The 18,519-nt window shown below is 61.8% G+C and overlaps 2 protein-coding genes and 1 long non-coding RNA gene across 3 annotated transcripts in view; 1 reads left to right on the forward strand and 2 right to left on the reverse strand.

Annotated features, from left to right (window-relative positions):
* REXO1 (RNA exonuclease 1 homolog) overlaps positions 1–794 on the reverse strand; it is a 22,174-nt gene extending 21,380 nt beyond the window's left edge. The window contains exon 1 of the mRNA XM_081502759.1: positions 649–794. Within this exon, the coding sequence (XP_081358885.1) occupies positions 649–704 (56 nt within the window). The 5' untranslated portion in view covers positions 705–794. The remainder of the gene's footprint in view (positions 1–648) is intronic.
* The window catches only part of LOC145510698 (uncharacterized), a 20,888-nt gene extending 16,902 nt beyond the window's left edge, over positions 1–3,986 (forward strand). The window contains exon 4 of the long non-coding RNA XR_014057220.1: positions 3,687–3,986. This is a non-coding gene — a long non-coding RNA (uncharacterized LOC145510698). The remainder of the gene's footprint in view (positions 1–3,686) is intronic.
* Positions 1,159–12,060, reverse strand: KLF16 (KLF transcription factor 16). Its single transcript, XM_081502763.1, has 2 exons — positions 11,518–12,060; positions 1,159–3,440 (listed from the first exon to the last, which is right to left on the reverse strand). The coding sequence occupies exons 1-2, from the start codon at positions 11,969–11,971 to the stop codon at positions 3,139–3,141; spliced, it is 756 nt and encodes a 251-aa protein (XP_081358889.1). The 5' UTR covers positions 11,972–12,060; the 3' UTR covers positions 1,159–3,138.
* Positions 12,061–18,519: the final 6,459 nt, after the last annotated feature.

The raw sequence follows: 18,519 nt of genomic DNA on the forward strand, positions 1-18,519 counted from the left end.
TGCCTGGAAAATCCCATGGACGGAGGAGCCTGGTGGGCTACAGTCCATGGGGTCGCTAAGAGTCGGACACGACTGAGCGACTTTACTTTCACTTTTCCCTTTCATGCACTGGAGAAGGAAATGGCAACCCACTCCAGTATTCTTGCCTGGAGAATCCCAGGGACGGTGGAGCCTGATGGGCTGCCGTCTATGGGGTTGCACAGAGTCGGACACGACTGAAGTGACTTAGAGCTTGCAGACCTAGCATTCCAGGAACCCTGCCGGAAAGGAGCCGAGAACCTGCCAGAGCTGGAGTGGGACAGGGGTCCGGGGAGGGACATCTGCGGGCTTTCGGGCCATATTCCAGTAAGAAAGAGAGCAAGGGGGAAGAGGGTTCCAGAGGGTAAGACGAGGGCCACGTGTCTAGATTGGAGCGACCTTGGCGGCCCCAAGGGCAGGACCCTGGGGAGGGTGATTAACGGAGCCGTTGTTGCAATGCCGTGGGCGACCACCAGATGGCGGGACTGCCGCCTTCTCGAGGGCGGGAAGTAGCAAAACCCTTGGGGAGTGTCCGCGCTGCGTGTCACCGCAGCCCCACCGTCCTTCCGGCTCTATAGATGGCTGGAACCTGGGGTGCATTTTCCCTAAGAAGGGGATCAGAACTCTCACCAATTTCCCAACGCTCCCGAGGCTCCTTCCCCTCCCTTCCATTTGGGAGCCGGCATACAGCAGGCATACAATACAGGAGCGGCCAGACGACTGGACAGGAGCCGGGCGGGGGTGCGGGGGACCCTCTGGAGAGGAGCCGTGTAGAGAAGTGCGGGCTCCCGGCGCCCGCGGCGCCGGAAAGGGGCGGGCAGCGGACGCCCCCGGACGCCGTGTCACCGCGCCTCAGCCTCAGTTGCCGGGTAACGGAGCGGGAAGGCGGGCCAGGGGCTCAGATGCACGAGGTGTGGGTGCCGCTGGTCTGCAGCGCGAGCTGAAGAGGGCAGCCCCCTCCTCCGGCCTTAGGACTAAGGAGCGTTGCCAAGACCGCCAGCAGGTCCGCGGATTCACCAGCCCGCTGGCTCAGTTCCCGCAAGACGAGGCTGAAGACCCCCACTGGCAAGGGGGGACAGAGGATCCCAGGAGGCCCACCGCTTTGGACCGGCGAAGGGAAAAACCACACAAGCTCCGGAATCGGGTTTAAAAAAAGACTTGTTTAATTAAATACCAGGATGAGGCCAGGCAGGGCAGGGGGGAGGGAGTCACCCGAAAGCAAAGTCCCTTGGGGCCCTCCCCGTCCACCCACCTCTAGAGGCCACAGCTCAATCGCTGGAAGCAGGTCCCAGTGACCACTGGTCCCTTCAGGCCCCCGGACACTGGGGTGGGGCGGAGGGGCGAGTTCTCAGCTCCCTGGGTCCTCAGACCACAGTCCACCTCCTGTGGACAAGCACCGGCCAGCGCTGGGACAATACGGGGAGGGGGCATCCAGACGGACACAAAAGGAAACAAGGTTAGGCCCGCCCCCCCTCCCCGCCCACCCCGGGCTAAGGGCTAAGGCATCTCACTGTGGCGCAGCCCCCCTCCCTGGGACCCTAGGCGCTGCCCCTGGATCCTGCCAGGGCCCGTTTCGGTCCACACTAGTGCCATCCAAACGCCCCAGCCCCCCACTGGGAGACAGGAAGTTTCAGGAACAGGTTGGGAGGGTGCCACAGATCTGCAGCCAAAGGCTATGGAATAGGCCTTTTCACGGTAAGGGACAGGGTGCCTGGGTCCCTTCCCATTCCAAGGCCGGGGTCTTCAGTCTCTGTCCAAAATGAAATCCAACCTCAGCCACAGTGGGAGGACCCCAGGAGGGGATGTGGCATTTATCCCTCCCCCACCCTAAGTAAAGACTACACAGATCCTCCCCCCACACCCACAACCCCTGAGGACAACAGACCACCCACAGGGGCCCAGATCAAGGAAGGGATTGGAGCCTGAAAAAATATTCTACCCGGTCCAAAAAAAATCGAGCTATACTTCCTGCCCCCGTGGGTGGGACCTCAACCGTAGGTCCAGGGGCCACCCGGCCGCCGCCGCCAGGGGGCAGGATGGAGCCAGGGCCCGGGGCCTCTTCGCCCCCATCCGCAGTGCTGGGAAGGGGTCCATTTGGCCCAAAGGCTGTTCTGGTCCAAATAGGAGGGACTGATTGTCACATGATGCTGCTCAAGGCCAGTGTCGGGGACTCTTCCCCTGTAGGAGGGAGGCCGGCGATGGCGCCAGCTTCTCCCAGTCTCTCACTCACACACTCGCACACCCACCCAGCGAGGGGCAGTGTAGCCCCCCACTCCAGCAGACAGAGGACAATAAATAAGCCTGCATTTACTCGTATCCCCTGATATCCACCCCCCTAAGTGAGTCTAATTGCTCTTTGGAAGAACCCCCACTTCTCTCCCTCCCTACCCCAAGTCTCAGAAGCAAAATCAGGACCCCTTGTAGAGACCCTACCACTTCCCCCACCCCCACCCTGCCCTGGAGGCTGGGGAGCTGAGGGGCCCCTCCCTTGGGCAGTGGGCCAGAGCCTGTGGACACCTGAGATTGAGTACCCGAATGGGGGCGGCCAGGCCGCACCCTGTTTCCCTGAACGTCTCCAATGGCTTTCGATGGGGTGAAGGGCTCCCGGGGCGGGGTATGGGGGGACAAGAGGCAGCCCACGCGGTAACCCCTAGTTCACCTATGGCTCTGCACACTTCATCCCAACCTGGAGAGAGGGGCCTGGGGGCCAGGTCTGAACGCTGGTTAGGGGTTGCCTTTCCTAGGGCACCTCCCCCCAAGGCCCACATGCCACCCAAAGCAGGGAGGTGGCGAGGGAGAAGGGATGCCTTCTGGCCCTCCACCTAGGGTCCCTGTTCAACAGCTGGGAAGAGAGTTAACATCATGGCTATATACAGACATGGGGCCACACTCCTCCGGAGAGTGACCTCCAAGGCCCAGATGACCCCGGTCCAGTCTCAGGCCCCCTCCTGGTTTTCTCGAGGGGGCAGGGGCAACTCGGGGGGGCCCTCAGGGGGACACTGGAAGGGGCCGGTCTGGCAGTCAGTCCGAGCCCCACCAGGGCCCGGGACAGCAGGCGGGTTGCTGGTGCTCCATGCCCAGGCCCAGCGGGGGTGCACTCAGGGCGGCTGGAACAGGGCTCTACAGGCCGGCTGGGGCCGGGCTGGGCACTGGGCTGGGCGCAGGGCTGCCCGCCAGGCTGCAGGGCAGCGAGTCGCTGGGCGAGGTGCTGCGGGCGCCCTGGCGCCGGAGCAGTTCCGGGCGGAAGCCGGGGTGGCGGCGCGCGTGCTTGGTCAGGTGGTCACTGCGGGTGAAGCGCTTGGAGCAGAGCGGGCAGGGGAAGCGCTTCTCGCCGGTGTGCGTCCGGTGGTGGCGGGCCAGCTCGTCAGAGCGAGCGAACTTCTTGTCGCATCCCGGCCAGTCGCAAGCGAAGGGGCGTTCACCTGCGTGGAGGACAGACAGTGGTCAGTGTGTGGGGGAAGAGAGGGCCGTCCCATCAGATCTCAAAGGGTGATGGTCATCTGTCTCATCCCCCCCTCCCCCGCAAAACTCGTTCGAGAGGCTGAATTCTGGGTGTGAATTTAAAACGTGTAAATGTATAAAGAAAATGACCCCAACTCATTTCCCAAACCCTGTGAATATCCCCTCATCTATTTCCTACGACTAATGGTAATTACTACCCTTCCCAGGTGGCGCCAGTGAAAGAATCCGCCTGCCAATGCAGAAGATAGTTCGATCCCTGGGTCAGGAAGATTCCCCTGGAGCACACGGCATCCCACTCCAGTATTCTTGCCTGAAGAATCTCATGGACAGAGGAGCCTCGTGGGCCACAGTCCATGGGGTCGCCAAGAGTAGACACGACTGAAGCGACTAAGCACAATGGTAATTACAGCCTGGGAGCAGCTGCCACGGGGTGAAAAAACCTACAGAGACCCGGTTCTCCCAGGCGTGCCCGCCTACCCCTACCCCCAAGACGGCCACACCTCTGTGACAAGTGTCTCCCAGTGTACTTGCCACACACGTGCCCGCTCCGATCGCACGTCGAGTTTTCTGAGGGGCTTCTTAAGGCAACAGTTCCTGCTGTCCCCGCCCAGCGGAACTCCCTTCTACCTTTCCTGTGGGGCATTCAGAGGGCTCCCAGGTGCTGGCGATCCCAGCTAAGCCCCTTCTTCGGGAAATGACCACCAGGGGCGCAGGTGCGGGGCATCATCTGGGCGGTTTCCCGTGCCTGACGCCACCACCGACCCTTGTGGCCCTCTACGAGGAGAGGGACATGTGAAGGGGCACCCCCAACCCCGGGCCGCGCTAGCAGGGTGGGAAGGGTCAGAAGGCGCAGCGGGGACTGCCCCCGGTCCTGGCGCGGGAAGGGGCGGAGCCCGAGGCAGCCCAGGACTTGTCCCGCCCCCGCAAAGCAGAAGGCTAGGGGAGGGGCGGGCCGCCACCGGCAACTTCCTCCGAAGACCCCTCCCACCGCCAGGCCGGCCTCGCCCATCCTGTCCCGGCGGCAGCCGCCATCCCCGCCCGCCTGTCCCTACCCGCCCATCCCATGGGGGTCTCCGCTCTACGATAGTGCCGCCCGATCCCCTCTCCTCAACCGTGTATCGTCAGCGTGTCCCCAGCCGACTCGGGGGGACCCCCGCCACGCCCGTCCTAGGGGCGGAGAGCTCCCCAGTTTGCACCCTCCGGGACCCAGCGCGGGGTACTTGGGACTCTGGAACCCCCTAGGCGTTGTGTGCCCAGTGCGCAGAGGTTTTGCGGGGTGTGTTGGGGGGAATAGATGCGGACATGTGGGCAGGGTCTCCCCTCGCGGCATAGAATGGAACCCAGAAGAGGAAGGGGGGACGCCAGCTGGGGGACAAGAGAGGGGGAGCCACAGTGGGGTTAGAGTAGGTTACACACTGGGAGGCCCACACCGGGCCCTGGGGACTTTGGTGACCCAGGCTGACCCTGCCTCAGAGAACACGCCCACCGCTGGGGGGAGGTGGCGAGGGAGACAGACCTTAACGGTGTCCTTTGCCAGGGATCAGAGAAGCGCCCTGATGGGGGAATACAGAGATGACCAAGAGCCAGCGGCAGGGGCCATGGGACAGAGCCTCAGCCCTGGGGGAGTGGGGGAGGGCTGGATTCTCAGGGTGACCCAGTGACATCTCTGCTCTGGAAGCAAGGGCTGCCTAGGGAGAAAGGCTGGGAGGGAGGAACCGCAGAGGGGCACCAGTAGACTTCAGAGAGGCTCCTACTATCACCCGCGGCCCAGGAGGCCCAGTAGGCCCAGTAAAACCTCCCCTCCCCCATCCTTCCTCTTGGCCAGACTCGGGACACCCCCAACACGGCAGAAAAGGGTTCCAGTAGAAACCCCCCCAGAAAATTTCTTGTGGGATACCTGTCGGTTATGCTTGCAGCTGAGGGAAGGCAGGCCCCAGGAGGCTGCGAACCCAGAAGTGCTGGTGCCACCTCCCTGGGGGAGGGGAGTTACGGGCCACAATCGTGCTGCTAGGGGGAGAGCAACTGTCCCCAAGACCACAGGTGGCCCCAAATCCCCGAGGCTGTCTCCCACCACCACTCGCGCCCCCTGGAACAATCCAGAAGGCAAAGTCCGCAGCAGCTGGGGGAGGGGTCCGGGCGGGGACCTCAACGGAATCACGGGGCTCAAAACAGCGCCGGAAAGGACCCCCCACCCAACTTGGAACCAACAGGTCCCGAGGGCCGAAGTCTGGGGGAGGGGGAGTCTGGTGATGGGGGGCGGGGCTGCTGGTTTCCAGGCAGACAGTGGCGGGAGGTGGGGGGGACGCCCCTCCGTGGGGCATGCGGCCCTGTCGCCATCTTGCAGGGTGCAGGCGGGGAGGAGCGGAGGGGCTGGGGGGCGGGGGCAGGTGGTGCCGGTGGCGGCGGGGAGGGCCCTCCAGCCCGGGTTGGCTCACTTCCCCATTTAGGGCAACGGGGCTGGTCCCGCCTCCCACCCCTCCTCCCTCCCTCCGCCCCGCAGCTCTCCTTCGCTACCACCGGCAGGTTGCAAGAGCGGTGCCGGGGCCGGCAGGGGCTGGATGCACGCAGCCGCCGGGAACACAGCTGCCGCACGTAGCTCGGCGGCGGCAAGGACAGCCTCAGGCCCAGCCGGCCCCGCTCACGTGGTCCCGCTCCCCCCGGGGCCGGGGGTCGCCCCGCTGGCTGGACGCCTGCCAGCCCCGCCCCACGCCGGGTTGCCCGGGAGCGCGGCGCACGTGCACACGTGGGTGGCAGTCCCGGAGCGCAGGCTTCCCGCCCCCACAACGTTAGGCGAATGACTGCAGGATGCCATGTCCTGCCACCCTCTCAGTCCACTGGCGGGGGTGGAAAGGGAGGTGAGGGGTGGGCGTGTTGTAATATTCGGAGGCTCAGAGCCTGGCTGCACCTGGCCTGCCTCCTGTCTCCAGAGTCTACCTGGGCGCTGGAGAAGGATGCGGTGGGCGGGGCTGCGGTGGACTTGACCCTCTGACTTGGGCTGGGCTTTGGGGTGAACTCAGGACAGCCGGAAAATGAAGGCCAGGAGGTCCGGGCGACCGTGCACCAGGCCTGGCTCAGCCTGCTCCGCCTTTAAAGAGGGCGTGGGGTGGGGCCGGGAAGCCAGTGCCCCACCTCCCCGGGTTGGGGGGCCAAGGGTCTGACAGCTAACCTTCTCCGTGACCTCCAGAGGTCATCTCTTACCTAAGGAGAGGAAGGTGCAGCCCACAGCCAACCCTTGCACAAACGCCCACCTGCCAGGTGGACTCCACGGGGGGCGGGGCGCAGGTACGGCAGCATCCCAGGACAGCTGGAGAAGGCTGGGGCTGCAGCAGGTGGCCCAGGGTGGGGGGCCGGAAGCAGGGAAGCTTTCCAAAGGAGATGGGGCTGAACAGGCCACAAAGAACCCAAAGGACAATACAGAGATGCAGCCAAAAGAACGGAAAACTGATGGTGAAGTCTGGAGAGCAGGGCCCAGGGCCCCTGTGCGCTGGCCATCCTGAAGGCTTTACAAGGACCAGCCGGCGTGAAGATCCACTCTGACGTTAGCCCCCTTCCCCCAAACCCAAGACTTCCCACCTTCCTCCTTCCCAGTCCCCACTCCTCCTACAGGTTTTCCATTTCAATTGCTCTGCCTTTTGCTCCAAAAGCTTATTAAGCAGAGATTGCCCAGGTTCTCACCTTCCCAGGTGGTACCTGGCAGCAGATCCCATCAGAGCCCCCCCTTCAAACAAAATATCTCCAAACCTCCCTGTCTCCAGGCCCTAGCTCTGGCTTGGACCTGTGCAGCCCCTCGATGGAGCTGGAGCCGCCCACTCAGTGCTCTGCTCTTGGGCTCCGGGTACAGGCTGAAGTCTTTACCACAGCCTGGCTGCTACTCACACCCCTGATTCCTGCTGCCTGGAACCTCTGCCCCTCCCTCCATCCCATCTCTGCTCTACCCTTCAGAGCACACTCTCCTGGCGTACCCCCTCCACCGTCCCCGTTTCTCAGCTTTCCTATGCTGGAGCTCAGTCTCTCCTGGATGTGATCTCTGCCCCCAGCCGCTGAGGGCACAGGCCTGGCCCCCCAAGGGTGCGTGATACACATGTGCAGAGTCTACAGGGCCCGAGTAGACAGAATGACACTGGAGTGGCTGGCTCCAGCAGCGCTAACCAGCTGCCAAGTATTCTGGTGCATCATCTGGTTTACCCCCCAGGTAGGAGCCACTCCACCCACCCCCAGCCCTGTTTAGTTGAAAGGTGGGCCCCCTGCTGCCTCACACCCTGCCTCCCTCCCTGGGAACTCAGGCAGCCCTGGCTTTACCACACCCCCCACCCAGACTGGCATCTTCAGCGTGGGGGCTGCCGGTGGCCCTCTCAGTGCCTAGGGCTGAAGGGTCACGGCCCCCTCAGGCCCCCAGAGCATGTGTGTTCCGGAGCCCTGCTGTTCTGGAAATAGGACTGGGCGAGGGTGGCTCCCTCCCTCCCCAGGAGGCCAGCTCCTCAGGCTGGTATCATGTGCCCACTCCCAGGCCATCTGGGCCACCTTTATCAGGGAGCCTGGGTGGGGGGAGGTTATCGCCCCCACAGTGTTGGGGCACCCTCTCCACCCCCCAAAAATGTTGGGGCATCCTTCCCCGGCCCCCAGCTGGGGGTACAGGCACTGCGGGGCCAGTCCCAGCTGCTCACTGCACTACTGCAAGAGGCGGGGGCTAGATGGGGAGGCAGTTCTGGGCACTCGCACCCCCCATCCCACCTCGGCACTGCCACACTCTGGCCCCCCAGATAAGCCAGTAGTCTCCTGAGCCCCACCTGGCCCTAGGGGCACTCATGGCTCTGCAAGGGGTAGAGGTGGGCTCTGCCTCCATACATAGCCTCCATGCCCGCTGCTGCCTCAGTTTCCCCATCTGCCTCCCCTCCTGGGTGCCTGTTCAGCAAAAAATACCACCTGCCCCCCCACCCTCCTCAGTCAGCACACAGGAGTTCCCCTAGCCACCTCTTGTCCCCAGTGTCATGGGGCTTCTCTCTGCCTCCCACACCACAGCGCCCCTCCTCAACCCTTCTCCTGGACCCTAATCCCGTCCTCATAAACGGATTTTCCTCTGCAAAGCCAGCCGCTTCCCCGCCCACCCCCACCCTGCCCTGGGGATTAACCAGACGGCTCACCTGCTCGGCCCCCTCCCCACCTTCCACCAGAGCCTCTAGCCTCCCAGTCCACCCCCCAGGGCCCCTGCCCCCACCCCCTGCAGCCACGGTGCTGCCCTTCTCCTGAGACACGCCCTTCCAGGCTGCAGTCAACCCACAGCATCCGCTGAGAGGCTGCTTCCTCCAGGAAGGCTTCTCCTCCATCACCACTGCTGTCACTGCCCCCCACAACGTTCCAGGGGTCCCGGGGGACAGGGATCGGGTCATCCCCACAGTGCCTCTCTCACACACAATCAACGCTCAGCTATTCTTTCTCAGGCGTAACCAGACAGGGGTCTCAACAGGAGCGATCCTGCAAGTCCCAGGGGACACTGTGTGCTGTCTGAGGACATCTGTTATTGTCACAACTGAAGGTGCTCCAGGTGGGGACCAGGGAGGCTGCTCAACACCCTACAGTGGCCAGGATGCTGGACAGAGAATGACCCAGTCTAGGAGTGAGCAGTGCCAAAGACTAGCAGTCCCCCAACTCCAGATCTGAGCTCCTTGGGAGGGGCCCTGAGCCCCCCCAGGAGGTGCCGGGCACTGGGGGCTCTGGGGCAGGAAAACAGTGGGAGATGAGGGAGGTGGGGAGACCAAGGAGTAGACTGCCAGCTCGCCTCCGCCCCCGCCCAACCTCCCTCCCTCTCCATCTAGGTATCCATGGCAACCGCGTCAACATCATCTGCAGCTTCCAAGTCTTTCCCTGCCCCACGCGGGAAGCAGGGGAGCTTACTGAAGGCCAGGGACTGCAGGCCAGACCCTGGGGACTGGAGGCCAGCCATCCCCGCTCCCAGCTGCTCCCCTGCAGCTAGGTGGCCCCGAGGAAGACCCCATCACCCCTCCACATCTCCCCACACCAACCCTCTGTGCCAAATGGAGCAGAGATGATGAGGGCTCCAGCTGGGCCTGCTTGCTCATCTGTAAAATGGGGCCAGGCCAGGAAGGGAGTTCTCTCTACAGAGAGAAGAGCTGCTGTCAGGCAGTGATGGGTGGGACAGGATTCCCTCCCAAAGACCCTTGGGGCACACTGGCTCCTGCAGCAGACAGCCAGCATCTAATTAAGGTTGCTCATCAGATCTGTCCCCAGGCTTGCCCCTAGCAGTGGGCAACACCACTCTACAGACCTAAGACAGGCATGACTTCCCCACCCCTGGGGGCTGGAAAAGCCAAAAGGCCTTGATACAGAGGCTTTTGGTTAAGGTAGAGTCTGGTGGTCCTGAGTGCCAAAAAGATGCCACATTAGCCATCATTAAGCACAAAGGTACCCCAAAGCATCCAAAACTGGAACCAAGGGAGCCTGGGCACAGGACTTTGACTCTCAGCACCCGGGTGCCCCCCAGTGCCCAGCACAGTTATTATCAAGGGAGCAAGGAATGGAGGAATCGCTCCCTGCCCTCCCCCACCCATCACTGGAACACCCAGACTCGGTTTCCTGGGCCTCAGTTTCTCTTTAAAGCCAGGAATGGCAACACTGACATACACACAAGAACTGGACAAGGAGTCCTTTCTCCTCCACGGGAGGAAGGGGCAGTCAACACTGCCTAGGGACTCACGGAGGTCCTTAAAACCCCAGCAAACCCTGGGGAAGTGTCCCTGGGAAGCCACAGTGGGAGGTGGCCTGCCCCCACCTTCACCAGACCTAGAGAGCAGGACAGAGTGGGGGGAAAAAACCAAGGCACCAGGGGGTCTGAGCCGCTTTCAGGGGTCACACCATCCATGTCTCTGCCACAATTCCAGGGCCAGCCCCACCTCGGCCCTCCACGTGTCCCTACAACGGGAGCATGTCCACCGAGCCATGTCCATGTGCCCTGTGGCCTGACGTGATCCACGTAAGGACCCTCAGGAGAAGGCGGTCAGAGAGCCCTTAATACAGACAAAAAACCCACCCAGAAGGGAAGGTCTTGTGCTAGAAAGTGGCAGAACCACCGAGTCCAAGCCCACGCCCACCCAGCTTCTCTGCCCTTCCCAACCGAAGGATCACCTCCAATGCTCAAACTCAGGCTGGTAACCACCATCCCCTGGCCCCCAGCCCAAGAAAAAATTTTCAGGGTTGAAGGTGGGACGTCATAGAACTGGGAGGAACCGCAAAAGAAAAAAGAGGGGGCTGCCCGAGTGAAAGGGTGGCCAGAGCCCCCTGCCGCCAGGCTGGGCTGTGAGACGTGACAGTATCGCCGAGCCCTCCCCCGCCACCAAGCCTTCTCGGCTCCCGGAGCAGGTGGGAGGGATCCAGTACGCTGGGAAACGAGGGGATAACGTGACGCCCTCAGGGATCCCCCTCCTCCTGAGGCTCAAGCCCTAACCCGCACTCCCAGCCCCGCCTTCCGCCTTATTAAAACACAGGAAAGGACAGAGAAAACGTGCCGGGCATCCCCCAACCTCGCCGAGCACCAGGCGCTCTGCCGCTCTCCGGGGTGAATCCTCGCGGCCACCTCGGAGGCAGCGCCACGGTCCCTGCTGCCTTTCTACAGATAAGGAAACCAAGGCAGGGGAGGGAACGAGAACCTCAGAACTGAGCGCTTCGACCAGGCTGCCCACCGCCCCGATCAGAAACCAACGGAAAACAAAAGAGAAACCAAGCCGAAGGTGAAGGGGACTACCCCGGAGCCCCGATCGCGCCCGCGGACTCCGCAGCAACGGGCACCCGGCGAGCTCCTGCGGCTGCCTCCGCGCCCGCCATCCGCTCGCCGCCAGACCGCGTGGCCGCCACGCCCCCCGGGCGAGCCCCACCCACCGAGGCCCCGCCCTCCCGGCCGGCGCGGCGGCTGCCCGGGCGCGCCCCCCTCCCCGCCCCCGACGCGCCACGCAGTTTCGGGGTCCCGGCGGGGGAGGGGGCGCGGGAGACCGCCCCCGCGCGGGTCCGGCTCGCGATAGGGCTCACCTGTGTGCGTCCGCAGGTGCGACTTGAGGTGGGAGGACTTGTAGTACGCCTTAGCGCAGCCCGAGAAGGGACAGCGGTGGCTCTTGGCGGCGGCGGGCGCGGCGCCGGGGGCGCGGCCAGAGGACGGGGACGAGGCGGCCGAAGAAGAGGCGGGCGAGGCACCCCCCGGAGTGGCGCTGGGCCCACCGCGCAGGTCGGCCAGGATGCTGGCGGCCAGCAGGTGGGGTGCTGCGGCGGCGGCGCCGGGGCCTTGGCCTAGGACAGTGGGGGCCGGCGGCGGCGGCCCAGAGGGTCCGGGCGGGGCGGCCTCGCGGCGCGGCGCGCGCACATCCAGGCCGGTGGCTGGGCCCGCGCCCTCGGGGCCCGGCCGTCCGCGGTGCACCACGGCACCCGAGGAGATGGCCATGAGCACGTCGGCAGCGAAGTAATCCACGCACGCCACGGCTGCCGACATGCCAAGCAGGGGCGGGCGGCGCGGCCGAGCGGGCGGAGCGGAGGCGGCAGGAGCGGCGCCCGTCCGGCCGGTGGCGGCTGCTCAAGTGCGGGAGGAGGAGGAGGAGGCCGGCGCGCGCCGCCGCCGCCGCCGCCCGCGCTCTGCCCGCCCCGCCCCGCCTGACGCGCCCTGACGCACCGGAGCCCGCGGGGGCGGCCGCGGCCCGCCCCGCCCGGAGGACGCCCCCTCGGGGCGCGCTGCCACGCCCCCCGCCCGGCGCGCTCTCCACCACCCTGCCCTCTGCGTGAGGCCTCCGGGGGCGGAGCCCGGGCCGAAGGGACCGCCCCCTGTAGCGCCCACTTTGGCTCCGCAGTACGCCCCCCTCCCTCTCCGAGCGCGCCTTCCCCGCGCCGGGCAGCAGGCTGAAGAGCCAGTCCTCTCTGGCGCCTTTCCCTCAGTATCTGCCTCCGGTCCGCTCCCCAGAGCACCCCCTCCTCACGCCAGGAAGCTCCGCCCCGTCCCTGGTAGGGTCCCGCCTCCGGAACGAGTCCCGCCCCATCCCGGCACGCCCCTCCTTCCTTGGGTGGCCCACCCCCTAGGGCGAGCCCTTCCCTGCTCGGCGCGCACTCCGCCTCCTCGCGGGCTCGCCCACCGCGCGCTAGGGCGCGCGGCCGGCGGGGGCCCGCCCCTTCCCCGGACGCTTCCACCCAGGCCAGGGCGCGCCCCAGGTCGGGATGGGGGAGGGGTCCGCTCCCCACGTGGCCCGGTGGGGGTGCGGAAGCGGCCAGCCCCGCCCCCCGGCCACGTGCGCGACCCTTCCCCCTCTCTTCTTCCCCAGCTTGTGGCCCTGCTGGACCGCGCTCCCTTGCATTTCCTCGCCCTTTTTTATGGGGGACCCCATCGCCTTTCTCGTAGACCCGTAGCTAGACAGGGGAGGGGGGAACCCCTCTCCTGGCTTTGTCGAGCGACCGTGCGCTCGTTTCTCTTTTTGCGCCGCATTTGGGAGTTAGGACCGGGGTCACAAAGGGCGGGCAGGGTTCGGGGTGCTTTGGGGAGAAAGAGTGGCCCAGCCTTGTCAGAATACGGGGGTCGGGAACTTCGCTCCCCGGCGCTGGCCTGGGATCTTTGGGGCGCGATCAGGGAAAGTGGGGCCTCGCCCCCGAGAACGTCCAGGCCAAGTTATTTAACTTCGTCGGTAACGCGGGAAAGCAGACGCCCGGGGTCCGCCTAGCCCGCAGGTCTGAAGCAGCGGGCGGCGGAAGTGGGGCGATGGGGGTGGTCCCCTCCATTGCAACCACGCCCCTGCCCCTTCCTAGGCTGGCCACGGGGCGATGCAGTGGCCGAAGCGACCTCCAGGGGGCCTTCCGCCACGGGTTCCAGTCTTCTCTGACCCACCCAGGTCTGGGTGTGGACAGCAGCTGGGGACTCTGGCCCGACCCCCATCCCAGGGCTGTATTCTCACACCCTCTCCATCGGCAGCACCCCCTCTCCCTCGCCCTGTGGCTTATATAGCCTGGCTCAGACCCTTGTCCCCAGGCCTGTCGCTGTCCCTCGGGTCCATCTGGTTTAGGCCTGACCATCCTTGGTGGCACCTCCCTCTCTGGGAGGGAGAGAGAGGCGTGCTGGAGCTTTGACTTCAGGCTGCAGAGACACTCAGCCCCTTCTTCTAGCAGAGAAGCCCACTCGGGACAACCACTGTCCGGGTGAGCACTTGCTGGGCACTGGTGGTCAGCATTCCTGCTAGCCTGGGCCTCCTATGCCTTTGAAATTCAAACAGGGTGGATCACCTGGGCAGGCACTCACCCTCCCCCATCTCCACAGCCCTCCAGGGCCTCAGCACCCTGGCCCACAGGTGGTCCCCAGGCCCTGAGCCCAGCTTCTTCCAGGTCCAGGTAAGGCAGGAAGTGCTCTTCAGGCTGCCCCATGGGCCCCAGCTCATCCCAGCATGCGGCGAAGAAGCAGGACAAGGAGGCAAGGACCTTTTGTCAGTTCCTTCCAGTGGTGTTTATTGGGCCCAGAGCAACATCACCCCCTGTGGCCTTGCCCTCCAGGGGGCCAGAGTCTAGGGCAAGGTAACTGGGACTCAAACCTGACGTGTGGAGGGGCTGGAGGAGTATCCCAGAGGTGGCTCCACCTGGGGCCTGCTGTTCAAGGGGGCACCCAGAGGAAAGTAGGGGAGTACCTGAGGGGGGCCTTCTCCCCACGGGCAAGGCGGGGGGTGGACCATGGCAGAGCAGTGGTCAGCACTGCCATCCTGGCAGGCCTCGTGGCCCTGGACAAGCCTCAAATGTGCACCCACTCCCGGGGAGGATCAGGGTCTTGGAGCTGTGGTTTTCATCTACCAGCTACTCTGCAGGCAGGAGACCCCAGCGGGGCCCACTCTCTACTCGTAGTGTTTCTGTTCACACCCTGGGCCCAGGGGAATGTGAGTGACCCATGGAGCCTGATGACCCTCCTGACCATGTGCTCACTTCCACCTTAAGTTCTGTCATTCCGTCCTCACTACTACCCTTCAAGAATTGTCAGCCCCATTTCCTAGATGAAGAAGTCAAAGCTGGGAGAGGATCCAGAAGTGGCCTGGAGCGGCTGCCCGCATGCAGAGCTAAGAGGCAGTGGAGCGTCTGTCCTGTCTGGGCAGCCCCACAGTGATCAGTCCTCTCTTTCTCCAGACCTCAGTTTACTGACCTGTAAACGGGGGTCCATCTCCAGCCTTCCCTTCTGGGACCAAGGGTTTCACAGGGGTCTCTCACCAGACCACAGGGCCCACAGAACCATGCTGCACGGGGGGCAGACAGAGGATGTTACACAAGGGGAGGAGAAGGCAACATACAGGGGTCCCTGACAGGTCAGGGTCAGAATCAAGGCTGCTGTGTATGTGTGATGTGTATGTGTGTGTGTCTATATGTATAGACATGCTAGAATGGCCATAGCTTTTTTTTTTAACAGTGAAGTCTTTATTTATTTTTTAACTAGGGTACCGTTGCTTTACAATGTTGTGTTTCTGCTGTACAAGGAAGTGAATCAGCCATATGTATACACATATCCCCTCCCTCTTGGATCTCCCTTCCACCCAAGCCTTTACTTTTTAATAGTACTTTCTCTATAGTTCAACCTTTTTATAATCCACGTGTATCTATTACTTCTATTTTGTTTTTGTTTTGATTTTTGGCTGTACCCCACAGCATGTGGGATCTTAAGTTCATCAACCAGGGATCAAACCCATGCCTAACCACTGAACCAGCAGGAAAGTCCCCCCAGAAATATTCTTAAGGGAACAAGTATGTCTGTGTATGGCTGCACTGTTGTAATGGGAGAAAAGGAGAATGGACAGATGAACTTGAGTGTCGGTCACTGCATCACGGAGCATGTGGCCATGGGGGCCCAGGACACGGACAGCGTCGGCCACGAGCTCCAGCTGACTGGAAGTCATGTGCCCCCTCACGCTGTGAACTTTTGGTGTTTCCACCTGTCTTGGCAGCCTGTTGGTGCACAGTGGCCTCTGCCAGCCTGTCCACAGTGGTCACCTCTGCAGGGGCCAGGAGACACAAGAAAAGCAAGGGGACATGACGGGGAGTAGGGATGGGGGTCCATCTTCTCAGAGCGGCACGCTGGACAGGCAGATGCACCCATTTCTGCCACCTGCCCGGCACCAGGTGTACGTGGGTGTGACCTTCAGCCTCTCCTTGTGGGTCATGCTTGCGGCTCTCAAAGGACCAAAGCCCCCATCCCCCCTGGAAATGAGGCTCCTGTACTTTGATGAGTGTTTTTTTTAAGATTCATGCCTGTTTTGCCTTGTCTGTAACCCATTCGTGTTTATTTCTAACATGTGTCAGATTATTCACTGCAGTCTGAGGGGTCATCACACAAAGGAGGAGGTACAGCAGGCCCCTGGCCAGGCCTAGGCAGGCAGTGAGCATGTGGCTGTCTTCCCCCACGGGAGGCACCAGGCCCCTCTCCTAGCTGCAGGGAGAGACCCAGGGCCCCCATATCCCTTCTCTAGGAGGTGGGAGGGAATAGGATCTGGCCTGTAGGGTCAGGGCTCCTTCTCTTTCCCCACTCCTCGCTGGTGCGGGACCTTCCCTGAAAAGCATCCACTCCCAGAGTGCCTTTCAGGTGGGCAGTTGCAATGGGGCTCACCCGTGGGTCTGGCCTCCCCGTGACCTTCTGATGGAGGTGACAAGCCCTCTTCTGTATTGCGCAACTTGGGTGGCACTCTGCTAGGCTTTGGAGAGCACCCGGCCCAGCTCCTCGCAGCTGTGACCGTGAGCGCAGCCAGGCCCATCCTCCTCGCCAGCACATGCTGTGGACAGACATGGCTCTGACCTGTGTCCATGGCCCTGGTGTCTGGCAGCACAGAGCTCACTGTCGAGTTGGGGCATGCCTGTGTCCCGAGACCATCTGAGCAGCAGAGAGTCCAGGCGTGAGCCCCGGGGCTACTTCTCTGGGCAGCTTGGCCTGAGCCATCTCCCCCAAAGTAGGGACAGCAACCCCAGTAGCCCAGTGTTGTTGCCTTGAAGATCCCCTTGTTACATGGCAGGAGCTTCAAAACTTAAGAAAGGGGCACCCTGACGTTAGGCTGGTACCCCCACCTCACGGAATTCCATGGTTAACAGACTGGCCCTGCACCTTGACCATGAACCAGACAGACATGTGCCTGCCTGGGGGAACACCCAGGCCTGAGATGGGGGTGCAGGGGGCCTTGAGAGGTGGCACCCACCCTGAGGCCTCTGCTTGTCAACCACAGCCCAGGGGCCAAGGACACTTAATTCCCCCCGACTCTTCTGGAACCTCTGAGGCCCCCCAGTTCACATGGAGGACCAGAGGGGTGGGTCCCACCAGCTCAGTCTGACTGACAGGTGGTGAGTGAAGCAGGGTCGCCAGAGGAAGGGAGAGGAAGATGGATGGTTGGACCTTAGGGGCTTGACTCCAGGACCCACAGGAAGCCCAGTAGGGGCTCCTCAGGGCAAGGGGCCTGTGCACAACCCAGATCCCACCCTTGAGACCCCCACAGCCCCTGGGCACGCTGTATCCCCTTGGGTCTCTGGGTGTCAGGGCATACCCAGGCGCTAACAGAGAGCCAGAAACCTGCTTCTGGGACCCAGAGGCCAGGTGTCAGGTGAGGTGTGGCAGGCCAGGTGTTGAGGGGAGGACCCGAGGTTTTGGGGAGCCAGGGCGCCTGCTGAGCAGGGGGAGAACGCTGCCGCTTGTGAACACATGTGTCCTGGGAAATTCACAAAATGGAGAACCGAAAGTTGGCCCCTGTCCCAGGCAGCCTGGCCCATGGGCTGTACCAACTGAAAGGAAGAGGGGAGCATCCCGGAAGGTACCACTGGCATCCCCCCTCATCGAGGCCCCTTTATGGTTCCCCAGAGGCCACAGACTGAGCCCCTCAGAGGCACCCACTGGGACAGGCGAGTTCCTGCAAAAGGGCAGAGCCCACAGGCCAGGCCAGCCTGAGGAGCCCCTGGCCTTAGCTTATCCCTACTGTTCACTGGGTAGGCATGCAGGGGAGGGGGTGGTGGTAAAAGCAGGGGTGTGGGGCTCCTGACAAAAGCTGCTGCCTCAAGCAAGGTCAGCACTGGGGTGCAGGGGAGACCCTAAAGTCTTAAGTTTTCAGAACCCTTTCTAACAGAACTAGCATTACACAAAAGGCGTGCAAGCCATCAGCTACTTTTTAGACAGTCTTCTCTTGACTTTCCTGAGGGGAGATGGGGCCTCTGGACACCCAGTAGAGAAGTCAACAGGGTTCAGGCTAGTTGGGATGATAGGGTCTAGAAACAGACCCCCGGGCACAGAGAGTTCTCCTGTGGTTAAGGCTAAAAGGCGGGCTTTAGTCGGACGAAGAATGGCTTTTTGGGGAAATGGAGTTGGGGACAAACGATTTGGGGAAAAGCAGTGTGGGTTCCTATCTCACTCCTTTCCAGGAGTTGGTTTTAGAATTAGATCAAAAATTTAAACACATACTTAAAAAACAAATTATTATATTTACAGAAGAAAACATCAAAATGTTTTATTATCTTGGAGTAGGGAAGATATCTCAGCATAATTCAAAATGCAGAAGTCATAATTGATAAATTAATGACTGATAACAATTTCAAATGCCTGACAAAAAAAAATTAATAAACACAAAAAATCCACATAAAATCCAAGTCAAACCCAGTGACAAGTTGTAAAAAATACTTTTTTTTTCTTCACAGTGGGATAATTTTCTTAATCTGTTCCTAGCAAACAATAACGCCAAGAACCCAATAGAAAAATGGACAAAGATTGTGAAATACAAATGGCTTTTAAATATCTAGTGTTTAAAATAGTTTCCAGTTTCAAAATGACCATATTAGTGGTAGAAATGATCAACATAAAAAAAATAAGTCTGACAGAAGCACTGAGATGTTTGATTATATTTCTAGGAAACACAAATGAAGCTACAATGAAACACTATTTTAAGAGATCATATGCCCATTTACAGATCTATGGAAAGCCCTTCTGCAGTAAGGAATTCAGTCTCCAGAAATACCCGTACTGAGGAAGAGAAGTGTATGAGGATACTGGACCTAGCACTGCCTGTTACA

This window comes from Giraffa tippelskirchi, chromosome 6 (genome assembly GCF_054371585.1).
Source record: "Giraffa tippelskirchi isolate mGirTip1 chromosome 6, T2T-mGirTip1v1.2.pri, whole genome shotgun sequence".
NCBI lineage: Eukaryota > Metazoa > Chordata > Mammalia > Artiodactyla > Giraffidae > Giraffa > Giraffa tippelskirchi.